The sequence below is a fragment of the Puntigrus tetrazona genome, chromosome 5, assembly GCF_018831695.1.
Source record: "Puntigrus tetrazona isolate hp1 chromosome 5, ASM1883169v1, whole genome shotgun sequence".
Taxonomy (NCBI): domain Eukaryota; kingdom Metazoa; phylum Chordata; class Actinopteri; order Cypriniformes; family Cyprinidae; genus Puntigrus; species Puntigrus tetrazona.
In genome coordinates this window covers 18648758-18676675 of record NC_056703.1, presented here as the reverse complement: position 1 = coordinate 18676675, position 27918 = coordinate 18648758, and the positions used below count along the sequence as shown (strand labels likewise).

General features: G+C 37.6%; 1 protein-coding gene across 3 annotated transcripts; it reads right to left on the bottom strand.

Annotated features, from left to right (window-relative positions):
- Nucleotides 1-27911, bottom strand: slf1 (SMC5-SMC6 complex localization factor 1). 3 transcript variants are annotated; one of them, XM_043240789.1, is made up of 20 exons: nucleotides 27455-27911; nucleotides 27212-27323; nucleotides 25985-26063; nucleotides 25725-25894; nucleotides 25581-25636; nucleotides 25308-25461; nucleotides 24286-24456; nucleotides 24045-24113; nucleotides 23565-23711; nucleotides 22147-22313; nucleotides 21924-22058; nucleotides 21264-21408; nucleotides 20845-20992; nucleotides 19912-20057; nucleotides 19614-19741; nucleotides 16747-16826; nucleotides 11572-11664; nucleotides 10180-10362; nucleotides 7360-7435; nucleotides 747-872 (listed from the first exon to the last, which is right to left on the bottom strand). In XM_043240789.1, exons 1-19 carry the CDS (start codon nucleotides 27547-27549, stop codon nucleotides 7365-7367), a joined length of 2349 nt encoding a protein of 782 aa, XP_043096724.1. In that variant the 5' UTR covers nucleotides 27550-27911; the 3' UTR covers nucleotides 747-872; nucleotides 7360-7364. The 3 variants fall into 3 exon arrangements, with proteins under 3 accessions (XP_043096723.1, XP_043096722.1, XP_043096724.1); XM_043240788.1 differs by lacking the exon at nucleotides 7360-7435 and having other exon boundaries at nucleotides 1-872; nucleotides 24045-24107; nucleotides 27455-27909; XM_043240787.1 differs by lacking the exon at nucleotides 7360-7435 and having other exon boundaries at nucleotides 1-872; nucleotides 27455-27908.
- Between the last annotated feature and the right edge of the window lie 7 nt (nucleotides 27912-27918).

Here is a 27918-nt window from a genome sequence, read left to right as displayed (position 1 = left end):
CACGGTTCAAATTATCTTTATTTTCATTCATTGTGCTTTTTAAATATTACAATTTTAGGAAACAAATGAAGAAAATTATTAAGAATAGCCACTTTCGTAAAATACTATTTAGCCTACTAAAAAATAATATTCAACATTTTTTTCTAGTGTTTTACAAAAATATTTTTACACATGCAAAAAACAAACGATCCCCAAACGAACCAAAAAACAACATATAAAGTGCAGAATCACAACAGCAAGCACGCTATGCTGTCAGAGTGAAATTCAAAACTCACTAACCACACCAGGAAAGAAGTTTTACCAGTGATTTACCAACAGGCGGAGCTTTAACCACTGGATCCACAGACAGACCCTTTATACAGTCTCTTGGAACTAGTCAAAATCAGATCGTCCAGTGATCAGAGCTGCCCCCTCCGTCTGCAGATCGTCAAGCAGCTGCACGAACAGTCTGGTTTGATCCCCATGACAGCGTCTCAGCGCTGGGCTCATTTGTGACCAATACTGTTCAAAAATCAACACAGTCCTCAGGTCCTTAGCCAGGGTCTTGGCACGGGAATCTCCCCAGCTGGAGGCTAGCTCATCTGGACGGAGGCGGATCAGGGTGCGACACACAGTGGGGCTGAGGTGGAGAGGTGTAAGAGGGGATTTGTAAGTAGGTATGTGTCGGTCTTGGAGGTAGGAGAGGAACAGGCAGCTGAGCACCCATGAGCAAGACTCTATGAACGGTGGATCCCTAACCTCAAAGCAGGGAGCGTCCAGAGCTTTGTCACCTTTTTCTGCACAGCGAAGGAGTTCGTCACGTAAGGCCTCCGAAGAGACAAGGTCCAGAGGGGTCTGACCTTTATTGTCGCACAGCTGCAGAAGAGGAGAGCCTTGAAAAGAAAAAGAAAAATACTTTACCATACAGGCTTACAACGGCACTGACCATTTGAGGTGGTCAGACATAGTTAAGATCATGATTACACTGCTAAAAAATAACTTAAACCAGCTTAGAATGGCCTGCTGGTCTCCTAACGGGGTCAACCTGGTCTAGTTTGGTGGTTGTAGAGGACTTCGGGGACCAGCTGAACACCATATTATGAGCCTATAGCTGGACCATGTTAAAATATTAAAGACCAGCAAATCTCTGAGGTTGATTTATCTGTTGTTTTAACCCCGGGTAGGGCTAGTTACATTTTGGCAAATTTACAATGTTTAGGTGACTGACGTCAGATCAGCACATTTAGCAAAGGGTCAACACCAAACTAAGTCATCATTACCGTTCAATGTGCAAATCCAAACTGCCGAATTATTTTAGTTTATTAAACACGCAGTCAGTCACCCTGAGTAACTAAAGCCATGCTTTTTAATCAGTTAAAGCTGAAAAAATAAACAACACCGCTCTTTGAGGAGAAGGAAAGGATATTTTTCGGGCACCGTTAGTCTAATGTTGAGCCACAGGCTAGCATATCAGCTAACTTGTGCTAACACAATTAACAAGCTGAAAGCTTACATAAGAGTCACAGTGACACCTAGACATGGCACAGTTAGGACAGGAAAGTGGCTTAAATTCAGAAATTGTGCTTATATCAATAACCTCTCTTCCCCATGTGCGATTAGCAGGAGCATGCTCTTACTAAAAATATACTACGACAAAGTTATTTCATAGTACTCAATGGGATTTCAAAGAACACCACAATATATGTCCAATAAAAAAATGGCATATGGCACTTTTCAGTGTTTTTCTGTTAGTGTGGCCTCAGCTATTCACTGGTACTATTGAAACCACAGATTTTTGCAAAGGAGTATAAAAATGTAACAGTAAAGACTTGCAGAAAATGAACTGATTCAATTTCAAAATCAATTTCTGCTCTTCGCAATAATACATTTCTCAGCCATGTTTGATTTTCATGACAGGTTTTCTAGATGCCCATATACGAATCGGTTAAATGACTTTTTCTCTCTTTTGTAACTGCAGTTAAAGTGGCTTTAATGTGGCTGAAGGTAAAGCCCATGCACACTCGCTCTTGGCTTAGCAAACGCCTGCCGTGTCAAGTGCGCTCTTTGTTTGCATTTAGATCTCCCCATTTCTATGGCGAACTGCTCTCGACGATACTTGACTCTTAAACCTCTGTGCTAATGTGGCAGCCGTTCTGCTAAATCTGACACAACTCTGCACCTCTCTTAAAAGCTTTGCCGTGCTTTCCGCTCGCTGTTGATACTCAAATGAAATCCCACTATCAAAAGACAGGATCATTATGTGCACAAGTGCAAGGAAAAAAAAAATGCGGCTTTATATCACAGAATCACTAAAGACAGGGCAACGGGGAAAAATAAATAAATCTCGCTTCGGTTCACGTTTACATTTTTCAATGGCCAATCCGCAGCTGAATGTTTTGGACTATTGCTCTTTCAAAATGCACAAATAGTACAACAAAGAGAATAGTGTGAATGTCAACGGCTTAGGTTATATGTTCTGAGAATACCTGAATTGATGAATATACATGTAAAGTGGTTTGGATAAAAGCGTGTGATATAAATCACTGTACATGGGGACATACAGTATGTTTAATTTGTTCAGAAAACCTGCTTATGCTGACAGATAACTCCCGGTACACTTTGGCAAAAAAAAAAAAAAAAAAAAAAAAGGATTTTTAAAATCCAGGGTCAGAGCAATTGTTGAGGTCAAGGAGCTGGAGAAGACAGTAAGTCCATGAGACCGAATGGAGGAGAACAACAACAAATTTCTTTATAACAGGTCATCATTGTGACCCCCTCCACGGATGAGACCTTGCCCAGAGCTCTAGCAGAAACTTCACAAGTTTAAGGTCAGCTTGCACTTCTCTGAATCCTTGACAGATGTATTCAATGTGTACGTTGTTGGCTTTAGGGAAAAGAGTGTTGTTGTTTGACAGGAAGAAAACACAGTTTTCCTTTCGATGCTTACTGTAAGACTTTGAAATACAGTGACAATTCAATGAATCTGCAAATGTCTATTCTTTGTTGAAGGGAGAGGCCTTGGATTGCCTCCAGCTTCCCCCTGCTTGATGTTCTACAACTTTGATAAAAAATTGGACAGAGAGAAGGCCATGTTTTATGCACAGTTAAATGGTGCCCGAGCTCTGAAAAGGTTTTGTTTTTTTTTTCTCCTGTAAGGGGACGGGGAACATTTGCGTCCTTCGCAGCACACTAGACATTCAAACATCTTTTTCATTTGTACCAAAATGGACGCACACACCAAGTTATGCATAAGTGCAAGTTTATTTTCCACTATAAGTACCATGACACCACACCGTAAGCTAATGATGAAAATACACCATGGGTATTCAAAAATAGTTTTTTAAATTATGTTAGAACATGACAAGAATGGTTTAAAGGAATAGTTTACCCAAAAAGAAAAATGAAGGCAATTCCAATGCAGCGTCTATGAAAGTAGCGTTAAATTTGACACCGTTCTTTTTTCTGACTGCTGTAATCAGCCTCTCAAATTTTTTTCTTTCCCTTTTTGAAAGTCACTAAAAAATGAAAACACCATCATGCAGTTTTTCTTTGCAAACGGGAATGCCGAAAACATTTGTGGTACTCTCCCATTCACGACAACTTCCGCTGCTGAGGAACCTAGAAACGTCAAACAGGTCCATCCTCAATCATTTAGGCGCACAATTCTCCTCCAGATTGTTGGAGAACCTTTCTCGTTGAGAATACGCCAGTCCGCCGACATCAGAATCAGGTAGTGCTCTTTTTAACGCCGGTCCCGCTGCAGAGCTGTCAAATACCTGACAGGCCGAAACCTGGAATGTGACAAAGGCTGAGACGAGGCCCTGTTTTCCCGACCGCCCGTGCAAATGCGAGCTCGCCAGCGACTGCTGATGAATGCGAGCTACGGGCAGATCTCCCTCCCCCAGGACGTCACGATCAGCCGCAACCCTTTCTTCACAATGGCCCATGAAACACACATCTGTCAGCGTTTAGCCACGCGGACGCGCGTGGAGCCGCTGGAGTGGTCAACCAGGGGTTTAGATACGGCGCTCGCGCATTCGTCACGCCAAACGATTGAAGTCAGTCCAGGTATTGGTGTGATGTGTCAGATACTTCGCTTGGCAGATAAATAAAACACCTGGGGGGATTAAATGCCAGCGATGGTAATTATGCCCCCCATACAGGCGACAACAATGCGGAGGGGATTCGGTGCTCGCGGACGAGCTGCTGCTGCTAACATGCATGTAAACCACACATCAGTCAGAGCAAAGCAAGCCGCCCCTTAGCCTTTAGAGGGCAGACGAAGACTACGAATAGAAAGGTGGAGGAGGGGAGGCAGAAACAGAGTGAAAACGATTCCATCCGTTCTGTATCTACACATATTTAATCTAGACAACACGAGCCCTTAGTCTATAGGGCACACGATACACTTTCTTTGTCATGCTGTGAACCCGCACCGATCCAACGCAAGTCTGTTTGTGTGTAAAATCACATTACACTGAGCAAACAGAGATTGACCAAGACAAAAGGCCAGGCAGGCACAGATTAGGGCAGATTACTGTGCATGGGGGGCACAACAGAAGCTTTTTGTAAACCTGATTCCCTGGCATCGCACTTGAGCCCCTCCTCGGTTCATGTTACAAACACAGAACAGATCCCTCGATGCCAACATGCCAGACCGATAAAGATAGGTGCCATTCATCCCACCCAGATTATCAGAGCAGCACAGCGTCGGTTATGGCACGCAGATGGAGCTCTATAAAGATTTGAGCCGGTTTCCTAGTCTCAGCCTCACACGGCACACGCCAGACCACTGTCTGATGCATATTGCACATGAAAATGGCAAGAGCTGGATGAGATCACCACTTCTGATCTCATTATCTTCTATGAGTCAAAGTGCACCAGAACACTTAGAAGAAAAAAAAACATCCACAACTACCTTGTTTTTTTGACAGGTTTTTGGAATAAGAATTGATCTGTGGATTGTCCAAATTGTGTCAGATTGGTATTAATATAATAATATATAAATAATATTATTTAATATCAACACTCTGCTAACACCGTATTTCTATTTTATCTACTTGTTTTCTTTTTACTTTCTTTCTTTTTTGCAAAATAAATAAATAAATAAATAAACAGCTTAGTTCTCTATTCTTTTCTACTCCACTTTCTTTTATTTTATTTAAAAATGTTTAATTTATTATTGAATTCATATTTAGCATAAATTTTATTTGTTATTAAAAACATTCTGGTAAGTGTACAATGCTAGACTGACTGACACTTGTTACGGAATTTGCATATTATTGGTCTTTTGTTGGTTTTCATTGCTTCTATTGTTCTCAAGCTGCTTTTGCTAAAATATTCCATGTATGTAAAAATAAATATAATATTTTAATTTGAATAATGGATGAACATTATTATTATTATTATTATTATTTTTTTTATATTTTTATATTTCAAACTGAATATCTTATTTTAGGGTCTATGCATTCTATACAAGTTTATACATTTCCACAACTGTTCATGGATAGAATGCCATTTTAGAGTAAATAAGCTTTTTCTCTGCTTTTATTGTGGCATGCTGTGATTGACTACATCAAAAAGGACCCTATTTGTCCAAACGGGTGGTTCTTGACCAGAATGATCAGAAAGTACATGCCAATAGCGAATAATAAACAGTCTTGGGTATGTTTTATTACATACTGTACAAACAACTGTCATACCAATGAAAGCTATTAATGTGAATCGCATTAGAAACAAAGCAACATTTCAGCTACTTTTTTTTTCAGGTTTAATATCAATGTACAGACATCTCTTTTTGTCTTTACAGCTGTGTCCATTTTACTTGGATGTGCAATTTATCCCAAAAGCTCGTGTCCTAAGCTGCACTACACAACTAGATTGCGCTAAGCAGTTTTATAAAGTAATTTTATCATTCAAAATCCAGTCTGTGTTTGTTGTTTAACTTGTGGTTACATGCAGCAAGATTTTAAACAAATGAAATGTCAGTATTGTCAGGGCTATCCAGCACAATGCCGCAAAAATCACAAACCAGTACAGCTGACAAAATGTCCCGCTGCTTGTCGTGATTGTGGCTGCTGTCATTACTGTGCAAGTATTCTAGTAAATATTTCAAAGAGAGTATCTGAGTCATTTTTAAACAAAAAAAGCATGTTGCGAGTTTGGTTGAACTTATACACACACACACACGCACACCAAATAGAGAGTCAAACATTCGGTATTGATCCTAACAGTGGCACAGCTGAAAGCCTGGTGAGCTCAGTGTGAGGAAGTGACTTGGTTAATTATGCATTTTAATAGGAGAAAAATTATGCAGAGGAAGCTCAAAGGCACTCGCAATCAGAGGGAGAGAGAGACTGAAGGAAAGAAAAACAGGGATAGAGGGAGAGAAGTCTGAGAAGAGAAGCTGATTAATGTATTTGGTGTGACTAGCACAAACAAACAAACAAACAGAGCATGAGGAGTTGTGTAATGACTAAATCGAGAGCTTTGCCAGAGCTTTAATCTAACGCGGTTTCAATGCAAAATGCGAGAGGGAAATACTCCTATTAATGTACACGGAGTGGAAGAAAAGGAGAACAACTGCGTTTGAACTCAGCCTTATTAACAAAGACATTGAGCCATCGTTTGTCATTACAGTGCTGGAGCGACGGCAGAGAAGCTCTAAGCCTTTAAGTGTTTTATACTCTAATACCACAACAAAAGAAATCGTGGCTCTTTTGTTACTCTGAGTTACTGTCTACTATTGACGACGGTTAGGAAATACAGTTCAGAAGTGATTGATGTATGGTCAAATTCACAATGCTTTTGGGAGCTTCAGAAAGTCATGAGACAATACTGAAGAAGCACAATGCATTGAGTGTTTGAGTAAAACTATTATATCTAGATCTAAGTTTTCAGACAATGTTAAAATGGTATTTCCAACAATTTTATAGGGTTAGTTGAAGATTTCCTCACAAGATGATTTCTTAAAATATATTGTAAACAATGTTACTGCATTTATATTTATTTAAAAAATTTTTTTTTTACAAAATATCTTTTGTGCAAGTTTGAATGACATGAGAGTGAGTAAATGATTTCAAAGCAAAGAAACAATATAAGATAGGACTTGCTTTTATCTTTTTTATCAGAAAAAAAATAAATTAATTAATTACTTTACAGTCTCTAATGCCAACAAATACTGATTACAGGAATCACTTTACCTCCAGTGAGCTCAAAATGTTTGAGATAGCACTGAAAATCAAAATTAAATATGCAAGGAAATAAGATTTTGAGTAAATGAAGAAAAAAAACAAATACCAAATTCTGAATTCACCAGTTTTCTCATACTAATAGTTTGATGCTCTCAACGCATAAACGGCTACATAAATGACAACAGACCTGCATCAGGATCTCATCAAAGGTGATGCTGGGCACTTACAGGAACAGCACTTCAGTTTAAAGTGGTAGTTCTTTTCTGAATAGGACAAAGTATAGAACAAACTGTTAGAAGCTGACACTTGTATGAGAGAGCCCGAGTCATGCCAGCAAGCTTTAATCCATTCCAGTCCTGAAAACAGAGCCGTATTCACAGCAACCATCAAGCCATTAAGATTCGAAGGCCATGGCAGTAACTCGAAGGCTCTTTCATGGTCATTTTTCGCTCTGCTATTCTTTGGATGCAAGCTGCTGGGTGCTGGAAGCTGCATGCAATACCAATCAGGAAATGGCTGAGTGAAATTACGCTCTACCACGCTTACAATGTGTGTGTGTGTGTGTGTGTGTGTGTGTGCTGGGGGGAGGTTTGAGCTGGCAGCCTTGGGCAAGAGGATGACACCCGTCCCTGCCCTTGGCCATGGCATGGTTAGCATGCCAGTACCCACGGGCAGGAGAAGGAGGTTCTTGTCTTTCACCCTTTCACCCGCCCGTTTACTAACATTCATTATTATTTCATGTGGAGAATGCTGGGATTAAGAAAGCTGTGCTATGTACATTGTAAGGGTTGTATAACCTTGGAAGCAGAGAGCAAGAGTGAGAGCAAAGTGAATGTTTCATGTACATATGCCATTTTGTCGCAAAGTTGTGAAGAAAGTAGATGTACTTGAAACTCCAACATTTGGTCTGAATCTTCTGAAATAGTTTCCTACGTTATAATATAATAACAACAATAATAATAACCTATAAATTCTAGGCACCTTATATAAAAAGGCACTAAAATCCATAGTCCAAATCCAAAATCCATATTTACCTAGTAATATTAATCAAATTTAAAAAGTTCCATGCTTTTTGAAGGCAAAGTTCTCCCAGAAATGAAACCATTTACTCCTCCTTAAGTTTACTCATCCTTTCTGTCCGCAAGCAAACAGTTTCTATACTATGGAAGTCAATAGGGACCAGCAGCTTGGTTACTTTACATTATAAAATATCTTTTGGAACAACATGCGAGTAAATGATAAGATTTTTCATTTTGGGTTAACTATCCCTTTAAACAATGATTTTCTATGACCTCCAGTCATTTTCTAGAAACTGATAGACAAGGGATGAATAAATAAATAAATAAATAAATAAAAAGGACAATTTAAGACCATAAAAACATCAAATATCCACTTTTCCATTATTATTTTTTAAAATCTGTATTTACTTTGGGAACGATGTGTAAAATAAATAATAATAATAATAATAATAATACACAATAATAATATATTTCAATTTTATTTAAAAATAACTTGTCAATGGGAGGGCCATCATAAATTGAGTAATGAAGGCAAATTATTAACAACTGTGAACTAAATGAATTCTACATCAATTTATATTTTATTTTTTAGCTAAAATATATAAAAAATAAAGCTCATGAACATAAGTCAACAATCTAAACTGAATCCACATGGTTATGTGTGAATAAGTCGCCAAATGGCAGGGATCAGCCCTCAGGTTGAGTGTGTGTGCACCTCCATGTCTTATTAGGAATCTTGTCTGCTGTCTGTTTCCCAGACACATCACAATTCTAATTTAATGAAAAAAGAGCATCTTTTCCTGACCTCTTTTCATGCGTTGGTATAGGGCCAATCTCAGTCAGCAAGAAGAAAAATGAGAGAGAGAGGAAAAAAAAAAAACATTCTCACCGGGACCAAACAATCCCAATCTAATTTACTTTTTGAGGCCAGAATATCTACATGAGCTAATAGGGGAGCAAAATCAAATTAACTATAATTAGTCAAAATGGAGAAGCGAGCGAGAGAGAGAGAGAGAGAGAGAGAGAGTGACAGTAAGGCGTGTGGGAAACCAGGAGCCCGTCTCATTTTGTCTCTCCTCAAGTCCCTCCCCGTCATCAAGCCATCCCGCGCTTACCGCATTGACACATGTCGCGCTCGCTTCAAAGCTCGCAAACATCGATTGCATGTGGCACGCAAACAGCCAGGCGCGCCAAAACATTTCTGTTCTGACAGATTTCCCCCGTGAAAAACCAGCATGTGAATTTCACGAGAGCCGCAGACCTGACTTGTCTAATCTCTTCAGGAGGATGCTAACAGCGTCATCCACGCTGATGGGTTATTCCTGCAGATGGATGGTTTTTATAGAGGAAAGAACGTAAAAAAGCTTGAACCCTGAACGGCAGAAGATGACACTGTTTATGTGTGTGTGTGTGTGGTAGAACTCGACTGTTAAGCCACAGGAGAGGCCTGGATTTAACAGATTTCTACAAAGCACTTGTTTGTTTACACATGTAATGCCGCTGTAATATGACTCTCTGCCGCTTTCACTCATCAGTTTGTTTATACTGACATCACACATGGAAACAGAAACTGTTTTCTCCTTATTTATTCCAGTAAGAAAGGCACTTCCATATGACTCCACAAATTCAGCATCATTCTCAAAGGAATCGGAATCTGAACACATTTTGAAGTAATACGGTATAATATGGTATTCAATACGAGTCAGGCTCCCATAGAAGGGCCCGTTTGATTGTGACTGGATAAGAGACTCGTGAGAGACTGAACCAGGAGGAACAAGTGAACTTATCATTTTTTTGAAATTCAACAGCTTCTTTAAAGTTTATGTTTACGTGAACGAGACTGTGTGCATGCGCTCTCATGTTTTCAGCCCTCTTATGTGAAGAAGATCTGTATTCAGAGTGTGCGTCTCCATGCAGTGAGTGTGTGCATGTGTGTGTTTGCATGCGTCTGATCTCTGAATGTATATACGTGTATGTCAGGCACTCACCGCCGTGTCGCAGCAGCATCTTGGCGATGTTTGTGTGTCGGTTCAGCAGGGCATCGTGTAGCGGACTGACTCCCTGGACCTGACTGCCCAGCTGTAGATTGGGGCAGTGCTGGAGCAGGGCCTTCACACACTCTGTGCTGCCATGGTTACAGGCTTCATGAAGGGGCGTCCAACCAGCGTGATCTACAAACGGTGACGCAAAATATACTTGGATTTTGTTGCTTACATGCACCGATAAGGTTAAGCTCGAAAAACGACAAGGTAAACAAAAAAACTGTACATATATTAAATTTTACGCATATTATGGCCTTCATTAAAAAATGTCAGAAAGCAAATAAATTTGCCGAATTTGCACATAATAGGTATTTTTAAATTCTTGCCAAAGTACTGTTTTCCTTCGTAGTGTTACATTCTACTACATTCGTTATATTACATTGTTACATTAATGAAAAGAAAATGATTAAATTATGGAATTAAACAAGGTTAGGATAACAATAAAAATGAGCTCAATTATTTTAATTTACGTTAGCATAGCGGCCTCTATTGTAAACATTTCTGTACGTTATACCATAATTGCGCTAACAAATTGACTCCAAAATCCAATTGTACGGTACTAGTATTCATATAAATCCTATTGAAAAATTTCCAAATTCCAAATTTCAAAAACATACAAACTAATTTAAAAAAATGCAACATTGTAAAATAAATAAATACTGATTTTTTTTCTTTTCTTTTTTTTTAACTGAAGAGGCCTCAATTGTAAACATTTTTGTACATCACAACAAAACAGCACAAACATACTGATTCTAAAATGCAATTGTTTGCTAGTAATTTTCAAACAAAATTAAATTTTAATATTCGCACTGCAGTCTTTTCGAGTAAAAGAAAACTATAAAAACAGCAGAACACTAGAACAAAATAAAATAGGAAATATTTTTATTTATTTATTTATTTATTTTAGCAAAGAGGCCTCAGTTGTAAACATTCTGCGCGTCATTACATAATTGTGCAAACATCGTTCTACAGTGGCATTTTCAAAGAAATCCCTTTTGGAGTAACAGAAAACAAAACAAAAAAACGGCGTAGCAATGTATAAAACCCTACAAGCGGAATATTCATCAAGGTACATGGCAAAAATAACCATGATAATTACATTAAGCTTTCAAAGCAAGATCGGACAGTGAAAGGCATGCACAAAATTCGCTTGACGCAACAATAGTAAAATGAGAATATTGTCCGAATGTACCAGACACACCCTTACATTTGATCTAAAAGGTTAGACGCGTGACGTACGCTTTCCTTTGTATGAACTAACGGTTTAGCACAAAAAAAAGTAGCATAGGAGAAATGGGACGATTCTACTGTGGGCAGGGGAGGAATATAGAAACCTACCTTTAATGTTGACGTCTGTTCCAGGCACGCTGAGGCTACGAAGCAATTTCTCCACCTGGTTCCTCTTGCAGGCTCGATGAAGGAGTGTCTCGCCTACACATGGATGGAGAAGAGAGAAAGAGAGAGAGAGAGAAAGGGCAAGTGAAAGAGAGAAGTGGGCAACATCCAAAATCAGGGTGCGTCCTGCCAACTGCCCTCACAGTCCCGTAACCGCTTATTTAACGTTTTCCGCGCTCGACATTAAAACGACTAAACGGGCACACACTGAAACGACATGGAAAATGTAAAAATTAAACAGATGAAAGGGGCTGACCCTGAAAAAAAAAAAAAAAAAAAAAAAAAAAAAAAAAGCTAGAGATTTTTGGGGGGGAGAGGGACAGGAAGCGGAGAGAGAGAGCAAAGAAAGGCGCTCATCCGCTCTCTTTGTCACTACTCCTCTTTTTCCCGGACAGTGGGAATTCTCTACTTACACTAGCACCCCAAGTTGAAGGCGATTGTGGGAAAAGGCTTCCTGGCAGTCCGGTATTGTTCAGCCGGGGAAAGTTATGGTACAGAGCCCATACACAAAGCCTCTGACGGGATTTTTCAAACAGCCAGAGTTCAAAAGCTCCACTGGGCAGTACGAATGGGAACACGTGATTCTCACTTTTGCAAACTACAACAGCCAGACACAAAAGCCTCCAAGGACTTTTATTTACATTTTCCTTCTGTCTGCTCCCTTTGTAAGGCAGCCTTCATCCCTCGCTCTCTCGATACGATATCAAATCGGGAATATATTAGAGGGTGGGCTGCTTCCTTTTTTCATGTGTGGCTGAACTTCACAAGAAAGTAAAAGGCCAAACTTGAGTGCCTCTGCGGCTGCCATTATAATGCCGCTGTGCAAAGCTGCTAATAAATGCTTTACTGGGTCTCACCAGGGTGCCCATTTCTCTGCAGCCTTGGCCGGCTAGATAAAACCCGGCGTGCTAAAAGAGCCAAAGCGGAGAGAGGCAGCGGGGATGAGGAGGGGGAAATGAAGCAGACAGTCCTCTTTCTTCTTGTGGCGGGGAAAAAGGGAGAAGCTGCATCCTTTTTCACATCAATACGTTGGGTGCGTTTTCAAGAAGCCCCTTTAAGCCAGATCAAACAGAGGAAATTAGGTTAGAAGAAAACGTAAATGACCAGATAAGGCTGATGTCTGCAAGTACAGAGTGACGTCTGCCATGGTTAAAGAAGAAAGACAAGGAAGTCGTGGAATCTGATACTCGAGGCTTTCTATTTTGGACCAATCGACTCAAAATGAAAAAAACTAAATGTTGTAAGGGATTAATTTTTTTTTTTTTCAAGAATCCTGTTGACAAAGACGCTTTAACATGCTAACTTTGAATTAAATTCAAAGATGTCTAGAAAATCTACATTTTTCGTCATGTGGTAACAGTGCATAGTGACAGATTAATAAAAATCTGTCCACTAGTCAGAAAAAAAACTAGACCGCTAGTTGTCGGATCACTACAGACGGATATTAGTATCAGGTGTAAACAGGTTCTAACAACACATGAAATGTACCACACTAAGCTAAATCAATGACAGAACTTCAAAAACTAAGATGAAAGAAATATATAAATACATAGCACATATCTATAATAACCTCTCTCTCCGTTTCAAAGGAAGGAACAACAGGGTAGGAAACAACAAACCCCTAACTCGTGTGTCAAAGTACATGAAAGCGAGATCACAAAGACTAGCAACCCAAAATCATTGAAAATAATTAGCGGGGTATTATGAAGAAATAAAACAGAATGCAATAAAAGTATGACTTAATGAGTGCCTCAGCACCATGGCAAGTTCTGGCTCGCACTAGCCCTTTTTTCACACCCTAATAGGCCCTAAAACCCAGTGATTAAACATTTCTTAACTCCCCATGTGTACACAGTCTCAGAAATGCCAGGCCCAATCTTCCCTCTGTTAAATCACTTTAATGGCTCCAATTTGGACACAACGCTTCCATTATAGGGGTAATTGCATACTCAGCATTTACAAGCTCAAAGAGGATAAATCCATCCTGTCCTTTTCTGTAAATTGTGAAATGTTTGTAGCATTTGTGGTTGTTGTTTTATTTTTTTTTTTTTGTAGAGAGTACTTTCTTGTGTGGTTTGTGACGTCTAGCATGACAGCTCTGGTGCAGGTTGGCTAATGGTTTAAATAACGGGCTATTTGTCACAAAAGTGCATTCTGAACACTGTGATGACAGGATGCATTTTCAATTTGACCACTTTTAGGTTTAAACCACATCCTTTAGTTCTAGGAGTTATAAGAGGTTTAGTTTATGGGATTGTGAACAAAAGCTGAAAGAGGCCAATAATAACTGGGTCAAAGATATTTATTTTATACAAAACTTGCAGATGCTAATCTTTTATTATTATTTTTTTAATCACTGTCCTGCTTAAGCTGTTTTTTAAATAATACAACATAATAACTCAATTAAGACGATTCCTTTTTTTAAAAAATCCTGATTTGAGATTTATCTTTGCCATTCAAGTGAGGGACTCATTCATAAAAGGCTGCAAGAGTGCATCGATTTTCAGTGTGTTCAGTTCCAAACCCGTTAAAGCTTCGCTCGTCTTCGGGAACGCAATTTAAGACATTTTGAATGAAAACTGGGAGGTTAGTGACTGTCCCACTGATTGCTAAACAATCTGTCTGAACACTCCATCTGCCATCAGTGGTTCAACCGTAATGCTATGAAGTATTCTCTTAGAATTCGAAGCTAAGAGAGTTAGCTCTTCTATGTCAGCAGCAATGGAAGGATAGGTTGTGGATGTGTATTTACGCTTTGCATTGCATCTAACACAGAACAGCATGCTCTATGTGCATCCAATGTCTGCTTTCCAAAATGGCGGATGATGTTATGGTGATGTTAAGGTCCCTAATCAAGTTATTAATTTTTGTTTTCTTTCTGTGCAAAAAGTGTTGAAATAGTAAAACCGTATAATGGCAGACGGAGCATTCAGATGATGTCTTTCATACTTTTACTGCACCTTGACAGTAGTAATTGTTTGTCGGACCAAACGACAGTCACAAGCCTCTCGGTTTTCATTCGAAATATCTTAAATTATGTTCCGAAGAGGAGTGAAGCTTTTATTAGTTTGGAACGAAACGGGGGTAATTGACTAATGATAACATTTTCTTTTTGGAGTGGAGTAAGCTTTTAAGGATCAACAGAGCTTGTGGGTAAATAGACAAAATTTGTCATGTTTGCTAACATCAGGACATCATGGAAATGCTCATAAATATGAATAAATTAAAACTTAAGCATATCAGAAGACTAAAGTGCTGGGAAAAGCCTTAATTTGCTATTATTTTCATGCCAAGTTGTCATGTATTGAAGTTTGCACTTTGTATTTTGTAAAAACACTGGTCCCTAAACAAAAATGAATCTTATAAAACAGAAACTATTTAACATAGCAAAAGCACAGCAAAACATTTTACATAATGAACTGAGTAACAGTAGTGTTATATCACATTATTTTATAACTTTTTGTATTTTGCATATAATACACTGAAATTCCTACACTGTAACTATGAAAAAAGTGTCTAAAACTGTATATAAACATCTGTTATGCCTCTTATTTAAAAGAGTAAGAATGCATCATTAGCAACAGTAATGGCTAAACATCCTAAAAAAGCTACAAAGGGTACAACTGAATATACATATTAGAAAGAAAGAAATCACCCTGATATCACAATCTGAGCTTTACTCCAAAATAATTGTCAATATGCTTATAGCATCATTAACTGTAGCCATGAGCCACAATGGAGCGTATTGAGCAGACAGACAGCTTAGGGTGAAGTTAACAAGGCACCATGGACCTGCACACCTTGTGAAAAACACTGCAGCGTCTACCTACAGAAATCTACAGCTGAGAGCCTGCGGATGCTTCATCAAAAATTGATGCGCTACACATCAGTATAGGGAGCACGTAGTGCAAAAACAACACAAGGCAGGGAGCAGCAGCCTTGAGTCTCCTGAAAGCAGGGCTGTCTCTCTCTCTCCTTGCCCTCCCCCGCTCCCTGCTCTGGCGTGGGGGTCTTTCTGATCAGGTGGAAGGGGAAAGATGAGCGTTGACACCTTGGTGGGTTCACATGGAGTGCCAACCTCCTAATTACAGAAACTTCCTGGCTTGGCTACCTCTGTCTTTTTCTCGCTCGCCCCCTTCTTCCCCTCACCTTCCTCACAGCAGAATCCTAATTGCAGTGTTTAATATTCTTAAACGGGGGATCTGACAAGTATTATGTTTGCGTGTGTGTCACCTGATTTTTATGTATTTTCCACCTCTTCCCTCACTAAAGGATAGAGGGAGCGTAAAAAGCATGTGGAATGTAAATGCTGTTGCCTGAGGTTATAAAGAGAGGCTCTGTTGAGAGCTTTTGACCTAGCTGAATGCACTACAGAACTGATATAGACAGACTGAGCGATAGATAAATCACAGAGAGACAGACAGACAGACAGTTAGATAAAATGACAATGACGGATAGAACGAAGTAAGAATGACAGAAAGAAAAATAGATGACTGCTAGAACAACAGACAGAACGATAATGATAGCTGAAAAGAACGACAGACAGACATAATCACAGACTAGATAGACAGAGACAAACGGACAAACAAAAAGATACAGTAGATCGATAGATAGATATTAGGCATATAGCATGTTGATTTTTTGTTGATAAAACCTATATGTTCTACGTTGTATTTTGTTGTTTGCTTGAATTCAAGCAATTGATTTCGAATTACAGCTAATGGAAAAGTGAAAGTATGCGCATGGTTCTTAGGCTATTTAAAGTGAGAGAAGGAGGGAAATCTCTAACTAAAAGGCAAACAACTGCTTGTTGGCAAAAATCGCCTCAAATTTAAAAGCGAGAGAAAAACATGTGAGGTGCTTACAGGCTATTTAAAACCGAAGGTAAGACAGAAAACTCAAACAACCCCCACCACGGGGATAATGGTATTACTGGTGCTGTTACATGTCGATTAACAGGTAAGGAAATTTCCTGAACGTCATAGCGCTAATAGATAGATAAGATAGATCAACAGCTGAAAAAACAACAGACAGAGACAGGTGGGTAGATCATAGATTTTTGAGTGATAATGAATGAATGCTCAGCGTCTTTATGGCATCTATGCAGACAGCTCTCACCTGCAGCATTGACTCTGTGGTAACCTCTCGGGACAGCCTCTCTCCCTGAATCTGAGCCGCCTGCTGAGTCTTTCACAGCTCTGAAAAAGAACACAAAGTAACATTTAACAGACAGATTGAGACATCAAGCCATGTGTTTTTGAAGGGACAATAGTTCACAGAGCTTGTGGGCGAATAGATAGTATCTGTCATGTATGCCAACATCAGCACATCATAAAACCGCTCATAAATATGGTTAAATTAAGAATTTATCCATAGCCAGAGGACTGGAGTGCTGGGAAAAAGCCTGCAATATTTAAAACTTCCAAGACAAATCTCTCTTTTAAAACACAGCAGCGAGATGCTACCATAAAGTTCACTAAACACGACCCACTTTACACCGATGCTTGTGTCTACAAACATCATTATATCACTGTCACGACATTTTCACACTACCGCAGGATGGAGTTGAGGGACTGGCATCTAAGTGCATCGCCTGTAGCAACTATCAGCCAGCCTCTACACTTGCTGTACTTACTGAATCCTTTTATCCGAGGAGACAGCTATCCAAACCCCCCCCGTGGAGCTCTCCCAGGATGGAGTCCCTGGCCAGTGTTTAAGAAACTGTCACTAAATGGCACCATAAGAGCTACAGTGATGCAGGCAGGATTGCAGCTGATGTTCTGGTTGGGTGAAGTCTGTTGGCTGTCTTATCAAGTGTTGACTAAGACACAGAGCTGAAAAAAGCACAAATCTCAGTCTGATGGATGGATGGATGGATGGCTGGATAGATGGATAAATGCCTCTATTTCTATCCATTTTAATTTTAGAGATTATGGTGGATTTCAACTGTATCATAGGTAATAACTTATTTTTTTCTGTATTAATAGATTAAAATTATTATACTTTATAATGCAAAAATGTCTCCAATAACCCCCTCAATGCTGGCTTGCAGGCAAAATCCTTTAATCTAGCTGATGCAATATTTTAGAGCGCAGCAAAACCAAAAAAATTCATATTCACTACAGAAAATTGCATGACTTTTCCAGACCTGGAAATCCCAACTTTAAATATTACCTGATACATTCAGGCTTTCCTGAGTGAGTTAACCATAAAGAATAGACTTTCTAATAGTGCTTACGGTTTTAAAAAACTTACAATTAAATAAATACATCTTTATCAGTTATTCTTAACACTTAACACTCTTACAAAGAAAAAAAAGAAGCTTAAACGAGCTAAATGTATGATATGTAATCAGATTATATCTAAGATGGTCACAGAGTGGAGTGACTTGCCCAAATTGGGAAGGAAATGTAGCTGCAATATGAGGGTAAGAGCTGAGTATTTCCTAATAAATCCTTGAAAGAAGATGCTAAAAAAATATAAATGTTAAAATATACCACAAATTGATAGAGAAGAGTACTAAAGTCAGGCTGTGAGAGGCCTTAAAAGGACAGTGCTATCAGAGGAAAAAAGGCTTGTGCTTTCTTTTACAGGAAGAGTGTCTTGTTCCCTAGTGATTGGATTGTTCAGAACCAAGCCGTAATCTAACACACCAGAACAGTACAAACATCCACATGGTCATTTAGTTTCCTATTAGTAAGTAGTAAACATCATTTTGTGCAGTGTTCAAGTCTGTGAGTGAGGACACAATGTTTTTTCCTGTGACCACTGCTGTCCTGAAATGTTCAGCACACTGTCAAACATCAAATCATGGCAACAAGATGCTGAGAAACCAGGCTTAGCCCATGTAATCTATAGTCTATATAAGCAGAAAGAGAGGAATGGATGTTAAGCAAATCGGTGGCCAAATGTTTTCCACCATCCACAAGTGACTTCTAGCGATAACGTGTTTATGAATGTCAAAGTGCACATATAACAAAGTAACACATTTTTAAAAAGCAACAAAAAGTAACTTAAATGCAAATTTGTTAAAAACATAATTTATTAATATATTTGTTGATTATGAATTAATATCATTCGTACTTTTCAATTAACTTTAATTTTAGGTACATTTTTTATAATTGTACTTATGTTACTAATATATATATATACATATATATATATATATATATATATATATATATATATATATATATATATATATATATATATATATAATGTTACATTATCTTAAATTAATAATTTTTTTGACTTAATTTAAGTATTAAGTACTTAATATTAAGTTTCTAACTGTAATGTTTTTTTATATATTTTATATATTTTTATTTTATCTCATCTTTATTTCACCTTTATTTCAATTAAAAAAAAGAAATGACAAAGTTCTCAGGTTGCATTTAAATGCAGTCATGATTTGTCTAAGCATGATGTCTCAGTCGAAGCCTGTAGGGAAAAAAGGCAGACAAGCAGCAGTTGATTGAGCTGGCAGAAGAGACACACAGCCCCAATTACCCTCATGTCACCGCTAGTAACAGGACTGGTGGTCTGCTGCCATCACAGGTTGCCCCAACAGAGAAGGACAGCACCCTGTCTCTCTCCATTAGTCATCTTAAACCCCTCTAATGCCCCATAATGGCAGAAAATTGTCCAATTAAAGGCACCTACTGCACTCACTGCCTCTGTCATACACGTATGGATGCTGACATAAAGAGGATCTTATAGTGTTGTAAGTGGAGAGTGGTTATCTCAAAATGTGCTCTGATGGCACAAGGATGCACAAAATGACACCTATTAATTCTTGTGATTTTACAGAGAAACATCTTACAAAAGTAAACACTAGTACCAAGTCTATTCATCGAAAATATACAAATATTTTTAAAAAGTCAACATATTTTTGCTTTTCTCTGGTGCTCTATGATCTTGAGTGTCAATATGCAGCATGGAGGACAATAGCAAGAGCAGATGGATGTGGCAGAGCTGAAACTTACTCTGAGTCTGGCACATGGGCAACACTAGTAGAGGCTTGATTCATCTCTGTTCTGTCAGTCTGTCCCTTCAGGGTTTGGACTGGTTCTTGATCACACAAGATCCCCAGAGTTTTTACGTAGGTTGAGACCTGGCAAGAGACGAGCAAAATAAATCTTAACATTTTTTTTTTCGCTTTTTTCCCTCCATATCTCATGCATACTTTTGGGGTGGCAGTTTGCTGCAGATGGAAGTGAAGTCACAAAAAATCTTGATGATGTCATTAGACATTAAACGACATGTACACAAGATAAAACTCACAATTGTGAGCAGACAGAGTGGTTCGGAGCCGAGGATCAGGCCTCTGCTGCAGCAGATGTTTCTATAGATGGCGTTGGCAGTGAACATCCGGAGTCTTGTAGATCGAAGGGCTGGAATCACTTCCTTCAGCATGTCACCGCGTACATCTAAGGGAGACATTAATGTACATTACCTCAAAAAAGGATCCTCTGTGTGTGTGTGTGAGTGTGTATATATATATATATATATATATATATATATATATATATATATATATATATATATATATATATATATATATATATATAAATATAATTTATTCCTATGAAGCAAATTAACATTTTCAACATTATTACTCCAGTCTATGGTATCACATGACATGATGCTTCAGAAATAATTTGATTATTCTGAATTATATTCAATGTTGGATATGGCTGTGTTGCTTAATATTTTTGGGTCCTGTGTTACTTTTTTTTTCTCAGTATTTTTTTAAAGAAATGAATACATTTATTCAGCAAGCATGTGTTAAATGGATAAAAAGTAATAGCATAAACTTTTTTTGTTAATCAAAAGGGAAAAGTATCACAGGTTCCTATTTATTTAATTAACACTTTTTTTATGTCATGCCAGCATCAAGGCTATATTTATGGTGGTATCATCTCTGCAGTAAATGGGTGCCGTCAGAATGACGAACGACAGACATCACAATAATACACAATAATATAAGTAATGTATCTGTTGAGTACCATGATGTTCATTTTGATGGCACGCACTTCTGGCAAGTTATGTAATGCTAATTTTCTCCAAATCTGTCCAATGACGAAAAAAGCCTACATATTAAACCCTCACCACATAACTGAGGGTGAGTGTATTTTCAGCACTTTTTTTTGAGTGAACTATTCCTTAAGTGCACAAAGTGATTCTTCACCAGTTTCCCACTGCACTATGGGATACCTTGGCACAGTATGGCAATGTGTTCTGCCAGGTCTTTAAACCTTTTCTCCACCAGACTGCTGTTGAGCGGACTGTGTTCCTGAGCCCAGAACTCCACCACTACACACAGAGTCTCCTGCAGAGTGACCGACATTCCCAGCCTCCACTCCTGAACACAAACACACAGTAAAGTCAGCCTGCACCGCCTGATAAAGCATCTGGAATGGACATGTCTCTACAAAATGGTACGTTTAATGTAGAAATCTGCTGGCATGGTATCTTTGGCATATGGTAACGTGACAAATTATCTTCACTAGCTTAGGTCACCATAAAGTCGCAAAATTAAACCAACAAACTTAGAAATGTCTAAAACGGAAGATTTCAATAGACAACAAAGCGGCCGTTGTTTCTAGCATGAAATGAGAAGACGTGAATGACACCTGAGCGGAGTTGAAAGCCCAGAGTACAGTCTTTATCAGCAGCTTGCTGAGTTGCTGAACAGCCCTGGAGCTCAGAGTGGACTTCTCCCACATGTTCCAGAAGGTACTGTACAGAACAGATGCCCGACTGCTTCCAGGTGACCTCCTGCAGAGAGGAAGATATAATAATATTACTATTAATATGTAGACACAGCTGCTACAGATACATTGACAGATAAGCCACATTGAATCCGGCAACATTCTAGGTTTAGGATTTATGTAATATCGCTTATTCAGTTATCCATTAAGCATAAAATACGTCATCCTGTCAAATACGGAGGATATGTATAAATGTGATGGCAATAAAGAATAATTGCAAATGTGCAATCAAGGCATTATGCACTGCGCTTAATACAGCTCCTTAGCCATTGTCTATCAAAACAGACTGAATGTAAATGCTACAAAGTCTTGATCTTCAAAACAAGGTGAACAGCAAGACATCAGCATATCTCCGAGCACCTACATATTGCGTTTTATTACTACATTCTTTATGACATGTTTTGTCTGTGTTTATTTTGTGTAGGGGAGGGAAAATATAGCAGTTTCTTTTCTTTGGGCTCGCGCAGAATCAAAAAGTTGTTGTTTTATTGAAGCAGAGATGAACAGAGCTGAGGTGCTCACCCTGAGCTAGCAGCATGAAGCTCCAGCTGAAAGAGTCTCAGGAAGAACTCCTGCAGGTTACAATGGAGACGAAACAACTCGGTGGATGGTGGGCTTGGCAGTGAGTGACAGGTGGGTTCGTTTCCTAGACACACTCTTGAATAAATCAGACAAAATTGCATTACTGACAGTAACGCTATTTACTTATGAGCAGTTTCTGAAAGGTACATCGGCAGTTTCATACCGAACTGATGTTTCAAGAAGTGACCAGAGGCCGTCCTTGCATTCTGGACACTGGAGGATCTGAAGAAAGTACTTAGCGTGTCGGGGAGAACCCCAGGTAGGATTGTTGCGCAGGATACTGTGGAGAACTGTGATAAACATGCTGAAGTACAGTGGCTTTGCCTCACCCTAGCAGTAAGAGAGCAAGAGAAAAGATTAGGTTATCTGGTCAAACCAGAAAAAGGGAGCTTTTGTAAGCATTTGCAGTAAAACGACTGCTGTAAAATGACTAATAGTGATTAATCGCATAATTTGACATAATATATGTGTGTTCAGTGTATATTATGTGTATATAAATACACGCATACAGTATATATTTTGAAAATATTTATGTATTTACATGTCTGTATGTATATTCATATAATTTATATTATAAAATATATAATTTTTTTCTTCTGAAATATGTGTTTGTATTTATATATACACAATAAATAGACACAGCACACATACATATCGTAAACAAAAACCTTTATTTTGGATGCGATTAATCGCAATTATTCGTTTGACAGCACCAAATAAAATACACATAAACCTCAGCGTTCAAAACAGAAAACTAAAGAGGAAGGTGGCTGTTGGCTTGTATAATTCTGATATATCAGCAATTATAATTTAATGACAGCAAATAATAACAAGCAATTCTAATAATATAGAAATTATTTTATTTATTTTTAGACATTCAAAATTCACAACGTAAGATTCAAATGTTTAGGGCTAGTAAGACTGTTTTAATTTTTCTGAAAGAATTACCTTAGGCTGCATTCATTTGGTCAAAAATATATATATTAAATAACTAATATATTTTAAAATACAATTTACTCATGAGAAACTGAATTATTCCGGTCTTCTCTGTCACATAATCCTTTAGAAATCATTTTAATATGCTGATTTTGAGCTCAAGCTACATTTCTTCTTTTTATCTATGTTGAAAAAGCAGCAGTGGTTCTTAATATTTTGCGAAGCATTTTAGATGAATAGAAAGTTCAAAAGAATAGCATTTTCGTATAAATTTTTTAAATTTTGTATTAATTTGCTAAATAAAAAAATTCATTTATATAAAAATGTATTACTGTATTCAGAGAACAACAATGTTTAACAATTGTTAAACACAGCTGTGAGTTTTATATAAAGTAGAAAAAAAAACCAACAAAAAAAAAAAACTTTCCAACATTTTTTGCTTTTTTTTTTTTTTTACTTAGTGTGAATAGACTTTCAGTGGCTGGTAAAGAATGCTGTTTTATGTATCAGGAATTACAATCCTGACAACATCCTTAATGAAAAAGAAACTCCCACACTTTGCTTTTTAAGAAAGATAACACCAACTGAATGTAACAACGCTTTATAAGTGCCTCTGGGATTTAGAATAGCTCTTATTATACATACATGCAGTGCATGGTGCATTAGCTGTTGAAGCAGCGGGGCTGGTGGCATCACTCCAGGCTGCAGGGACCCCAGGATCTCCTCCAGAGCTTGAGGGAAGAAGGCACACTCCACCAAGCTCTGCACATTGCTGAAGTCTGCCGCTAGAATCTGAGTACAAGAGAAACAGAGAAAAGACAGGAAATAAGATGACTGAAGATAACGTGCTCTCAGGGTCAGTGTCAAATGAGTGCATTCGGACATTTCTGCTCGATTGCAATGTTTCTGTAATGGGTATGCCAATCACGAGCGTGCCGATCAAACGGATTTGCCTAAATCAGGTGACCTGGCTGTGATGAGCCTTGCGTTTATTACTCCTCTATGTGACACACAGGAAATTGAATGACCCGATCCTCTTGAGGAGTCAAACACTCATTTTTTGTAATTTAAAAGCTTGTGTATGGCAGACAGGTGCGTTCAAAAGTTTTTCACATGTGTGAATACCTGAACTGGCAGGTTGGGTGTATAGTAGCTGTAGAATTCTGGGACTGTCAAAAGCATTTTCTTCTGTTGCTGAAACGAGATGTCATGTAAGGTCATACTTTATAGAAATTACACTGATAACCGTGACAACTTTCTCATTTGTGCCCAAAATCCATCTGTGAAAGCCATAATTACGTTTCAGAATGATATATAAGAGTACCAGAATAAAAAGTGGATGAGTGAGAATAAAAATATATTAGACCTCCATTATTATGATGTGTTCTTTGAGCATTTCCTCCAAATCTTTTTGTGAAAGGTCATCAGTAACATCCATAGACTCAATGACTGCAGGAGCATCAACAGCCATTTCACAGCTCTCTTCTCCATCGAAGGACTCCAAATTACTGGACCAGTTTAACTCGGAGCAAACATGCTGCAATAATAAGATAACAAATAAATCACCAATAGCAAATGTGGAAGTTAAAGGCAAAAAAAGAAAAAATGCAAATAGACTAATATTTGAGGTTGGTAAGATTTTATTATTAATAAAATAACTATTATTATTATTATTATTATTTTTTTACTGCATTTATTTATTAAAAATACTGTAACATTATTGCGAAATATTCTATTTTATATTTATAAATTCAATGCTAAAGGGATATATTCCATTAAAAAGTATAATTATATATATATATATATATATATATATATATATATATATATATATATATATATATATATATATATATAAACTGTCACTTTCAGTGAATTTAATGCTAATAATAAAATTAATGCTAATATTCTAATAAAAAAACACATGAATATTAAGACATAATATTCTAATATTACACTTTATTATGTTTATGTTGTTTCACCTATATAATATTTAATTTAGTGCAACAGATGTTTTGTAGAATATTCTTTCAGCTTTTTACCATACAACATACTAGCAACATAGTGACCAAGTAAAAAAAAAAAACACCAAAGATGCATTAATATCTTGTCTGCAATGTCATAAGACACTTAGTGCCATGGTCATCAAACCTTTGCACTTCAAAAAATAGTGGATCATGTAAATAACATGAATATTTTATGAAGAACTTTTATAGGGCATTTTTGTCCTATTTGGTGCTTGACAGTCACTAGTTTACAAAAAAAAATTCTGTGTACAGCTGGTTTGAAATGACATGATGAGGATTTAACAATGATAGATGCGTCACTTACCTAAACTATTTAGAAATAAATAAATAAATAATATTATATACAAAAAAATTACTTTACCCCAAAAAGATGCTTGGCTACATAGCTCAGACTATAGTGAGGGATTCTGCACTCCTCGTCTTTATCTTTTGACGTATTAGTGGTTATCACATGAGTTACATCACATAAAGTTGACCAGTCTGTGATGACGACAGCTCTGCCTGCTTTTAATATCCTGCGAACAAAATGTAGTCTGTAAACAATTCCATTAGCAGTTTCCCCATGAGCCTCCAACTACATCAACAATATTTCTGAAAGCATACTGTACAAAGCTGTCACTGTGCACATCTTGACCTGATAAACACGCTTCTCCTCGCTGAATCATTAATGTCAATGAGCACTACCCAGTCCTGCAGGTGGAGATGACAAACACGTTTAATTTATTTTTGCCGTTTTGTTAACTACATCTAAATGAGTTAACGATATTGCAGTATTCACCTGAAAAGCTCCAGTCACGGTGCCATTGGACACCCGCTCTCTCCATGTCTTCAGTGGATTGGCTGTTTCAGGGGTCTGAGCTGTTAAGTTTAATTCATACGAAGCCTCTGGGAGCCACGCTTTTTGATTCACACTGTCCAGAACAAACTCTGGAGTTACTATCCACTTCCCTGAAACAGTCCAAACAGATTCACCATTTTAATTTTCTTTAATCTTTTTTCTCTACTTGAATATGACGGCCATCTCCAAACATCACAGACCTCCAGCACAGGCTGCGATAAACTTTTCACTTGCTAAAGCTTTTTGGACGACGAGGTGTGTCGTTGCCTCCTTATAATCCTGGAACATAGAAACACGCATCAATGAAATATTGTGAACTGTACATTAAGTAAAATAAAAATCTCTTTTATCGGACGTGTAAAGTCACCTTACTAATCTGGTCTTCAGCCTTACCATGAGATCATTTAGGAAAAGGTCAAGAACTTAGAGGTTGAGTTTATTCTCATGAGGGTTTCAATTAGTAGAGAGAGCAATCTGTGACTATATTAAGATGGTATTGAGGGCAAGGACAAAATTACATAGTCCGAAATACACTGTAGCATCGGGAAGCAATTAGAGCCATTTTTCAGAGCTAATCACCAACACTTTATCATTTTCTACGTGCACAGAAAGAAATACTTGATGTGGTGGAAGGGAGGCTTGTGTGAAATTAACTTTTTTTTTTGAGTGGTTCACCAATATTGAATCATATTTTATAACATATCAAACAAAGACATATTTGCAGAAAATTCTGGACGTTTTTCTAACAAATTAACTTTTTCCAGTTACTATATAACGGCTATTTAAATATTTTAAACATAACATGTTTGTTAAATATTTGCTTGTTGTCTGTCCTATTATCATTATCTGTTATTATCATTATTTGAATAAATTCTGATATTTCGGATCTAAGGCAATCACAGTCAAACACACCAAGTTAAATATTATAGGGCCGCTGTAAAAAATTGGTGATTTGGTATGGCATACCGTACTGTTTTAACAGAGTTTTTGGTACCACTTTTATAGTTATTATGAATGCAGATTTTATTAATTGAAAAAATGTATGCTCACAAAGTCTACGTTTATTTGATAAAAAAATACAGTGCAAGTCATGTTGAAATCATATTTTATAACATATCAAACAAAGACATATTTGCAGAAAATTCTGGACGTTTTTCTAACAAATTAACTTTTTCCAGTTACTATATAACGGCTATTTAAATATTTTAAACATAACATGTTTGTTAAATATTTGCTTGTTGTCTGTCCTATTATCATTATCTGTTATTATCATTATTTGAATAAATTCTGATATTTCGGATCTAAGGCAATCACAGTCAAACACACCAAGTTAAATATTATAGGGCCGCTGTAAAAAAGGAGAACTAATCATTCATAAGGTTGTAAGTAAATAGGTAAAGTGTAAGAAATTACTTGCAGATACTTACAGAACCCCCAAAATATAAGCCCCCCAGCTTTCTGATGCCTTGGAGTAACTGTCGTTTCTGGGAATGATTCTTGATGCCAGACATCTGAAAGATGTATTTATTGTCCACCATCCTGATTGTATGATAAACAACGTCCAAATACAGCGATTAGCATTAAAGAACAGAAGAGCAAGTAAAGTTTCGTTTACTTTAGGGATCCGAATTAGATTGTAATTTGGACAGCTGCTGTACAAAGCATCTTACCTGAAACTGAAAACCGAGAAATCACTTGGATATGATGAATTACAGTTTGATCTCGCTCTTACGACAACGGCGCGCCAAATGTCATCACTGACCATTCGTCTACATAAAGTGACATTTTATCGAGCGACACCATTCTTACAGTATATAAAACAAACACAAAACTTGCTTAACGTGAAGCTAACTGTACGATTCGATGGATTAGGTAATTCTGCTTTTCGTTGTTTCTGTCATTTCGCTCAGTTCAGTCGCACTTCAAAACTAGCGTACCGTGTGTTGCCTGACCACTGTATGTTATTAGGGGGGACAAATATGTTCAAACTCACATAAACACTACTGTCCCTAACTTGCGGTGCATATACCAATGAAAAGTACTATATATACGGCTAAAATAAAAGAGTGGTCATTTATGAAGTAAAAACAACGAACGAGGACAATATTATAACGTTAGCAAATCCAAGCTCCCC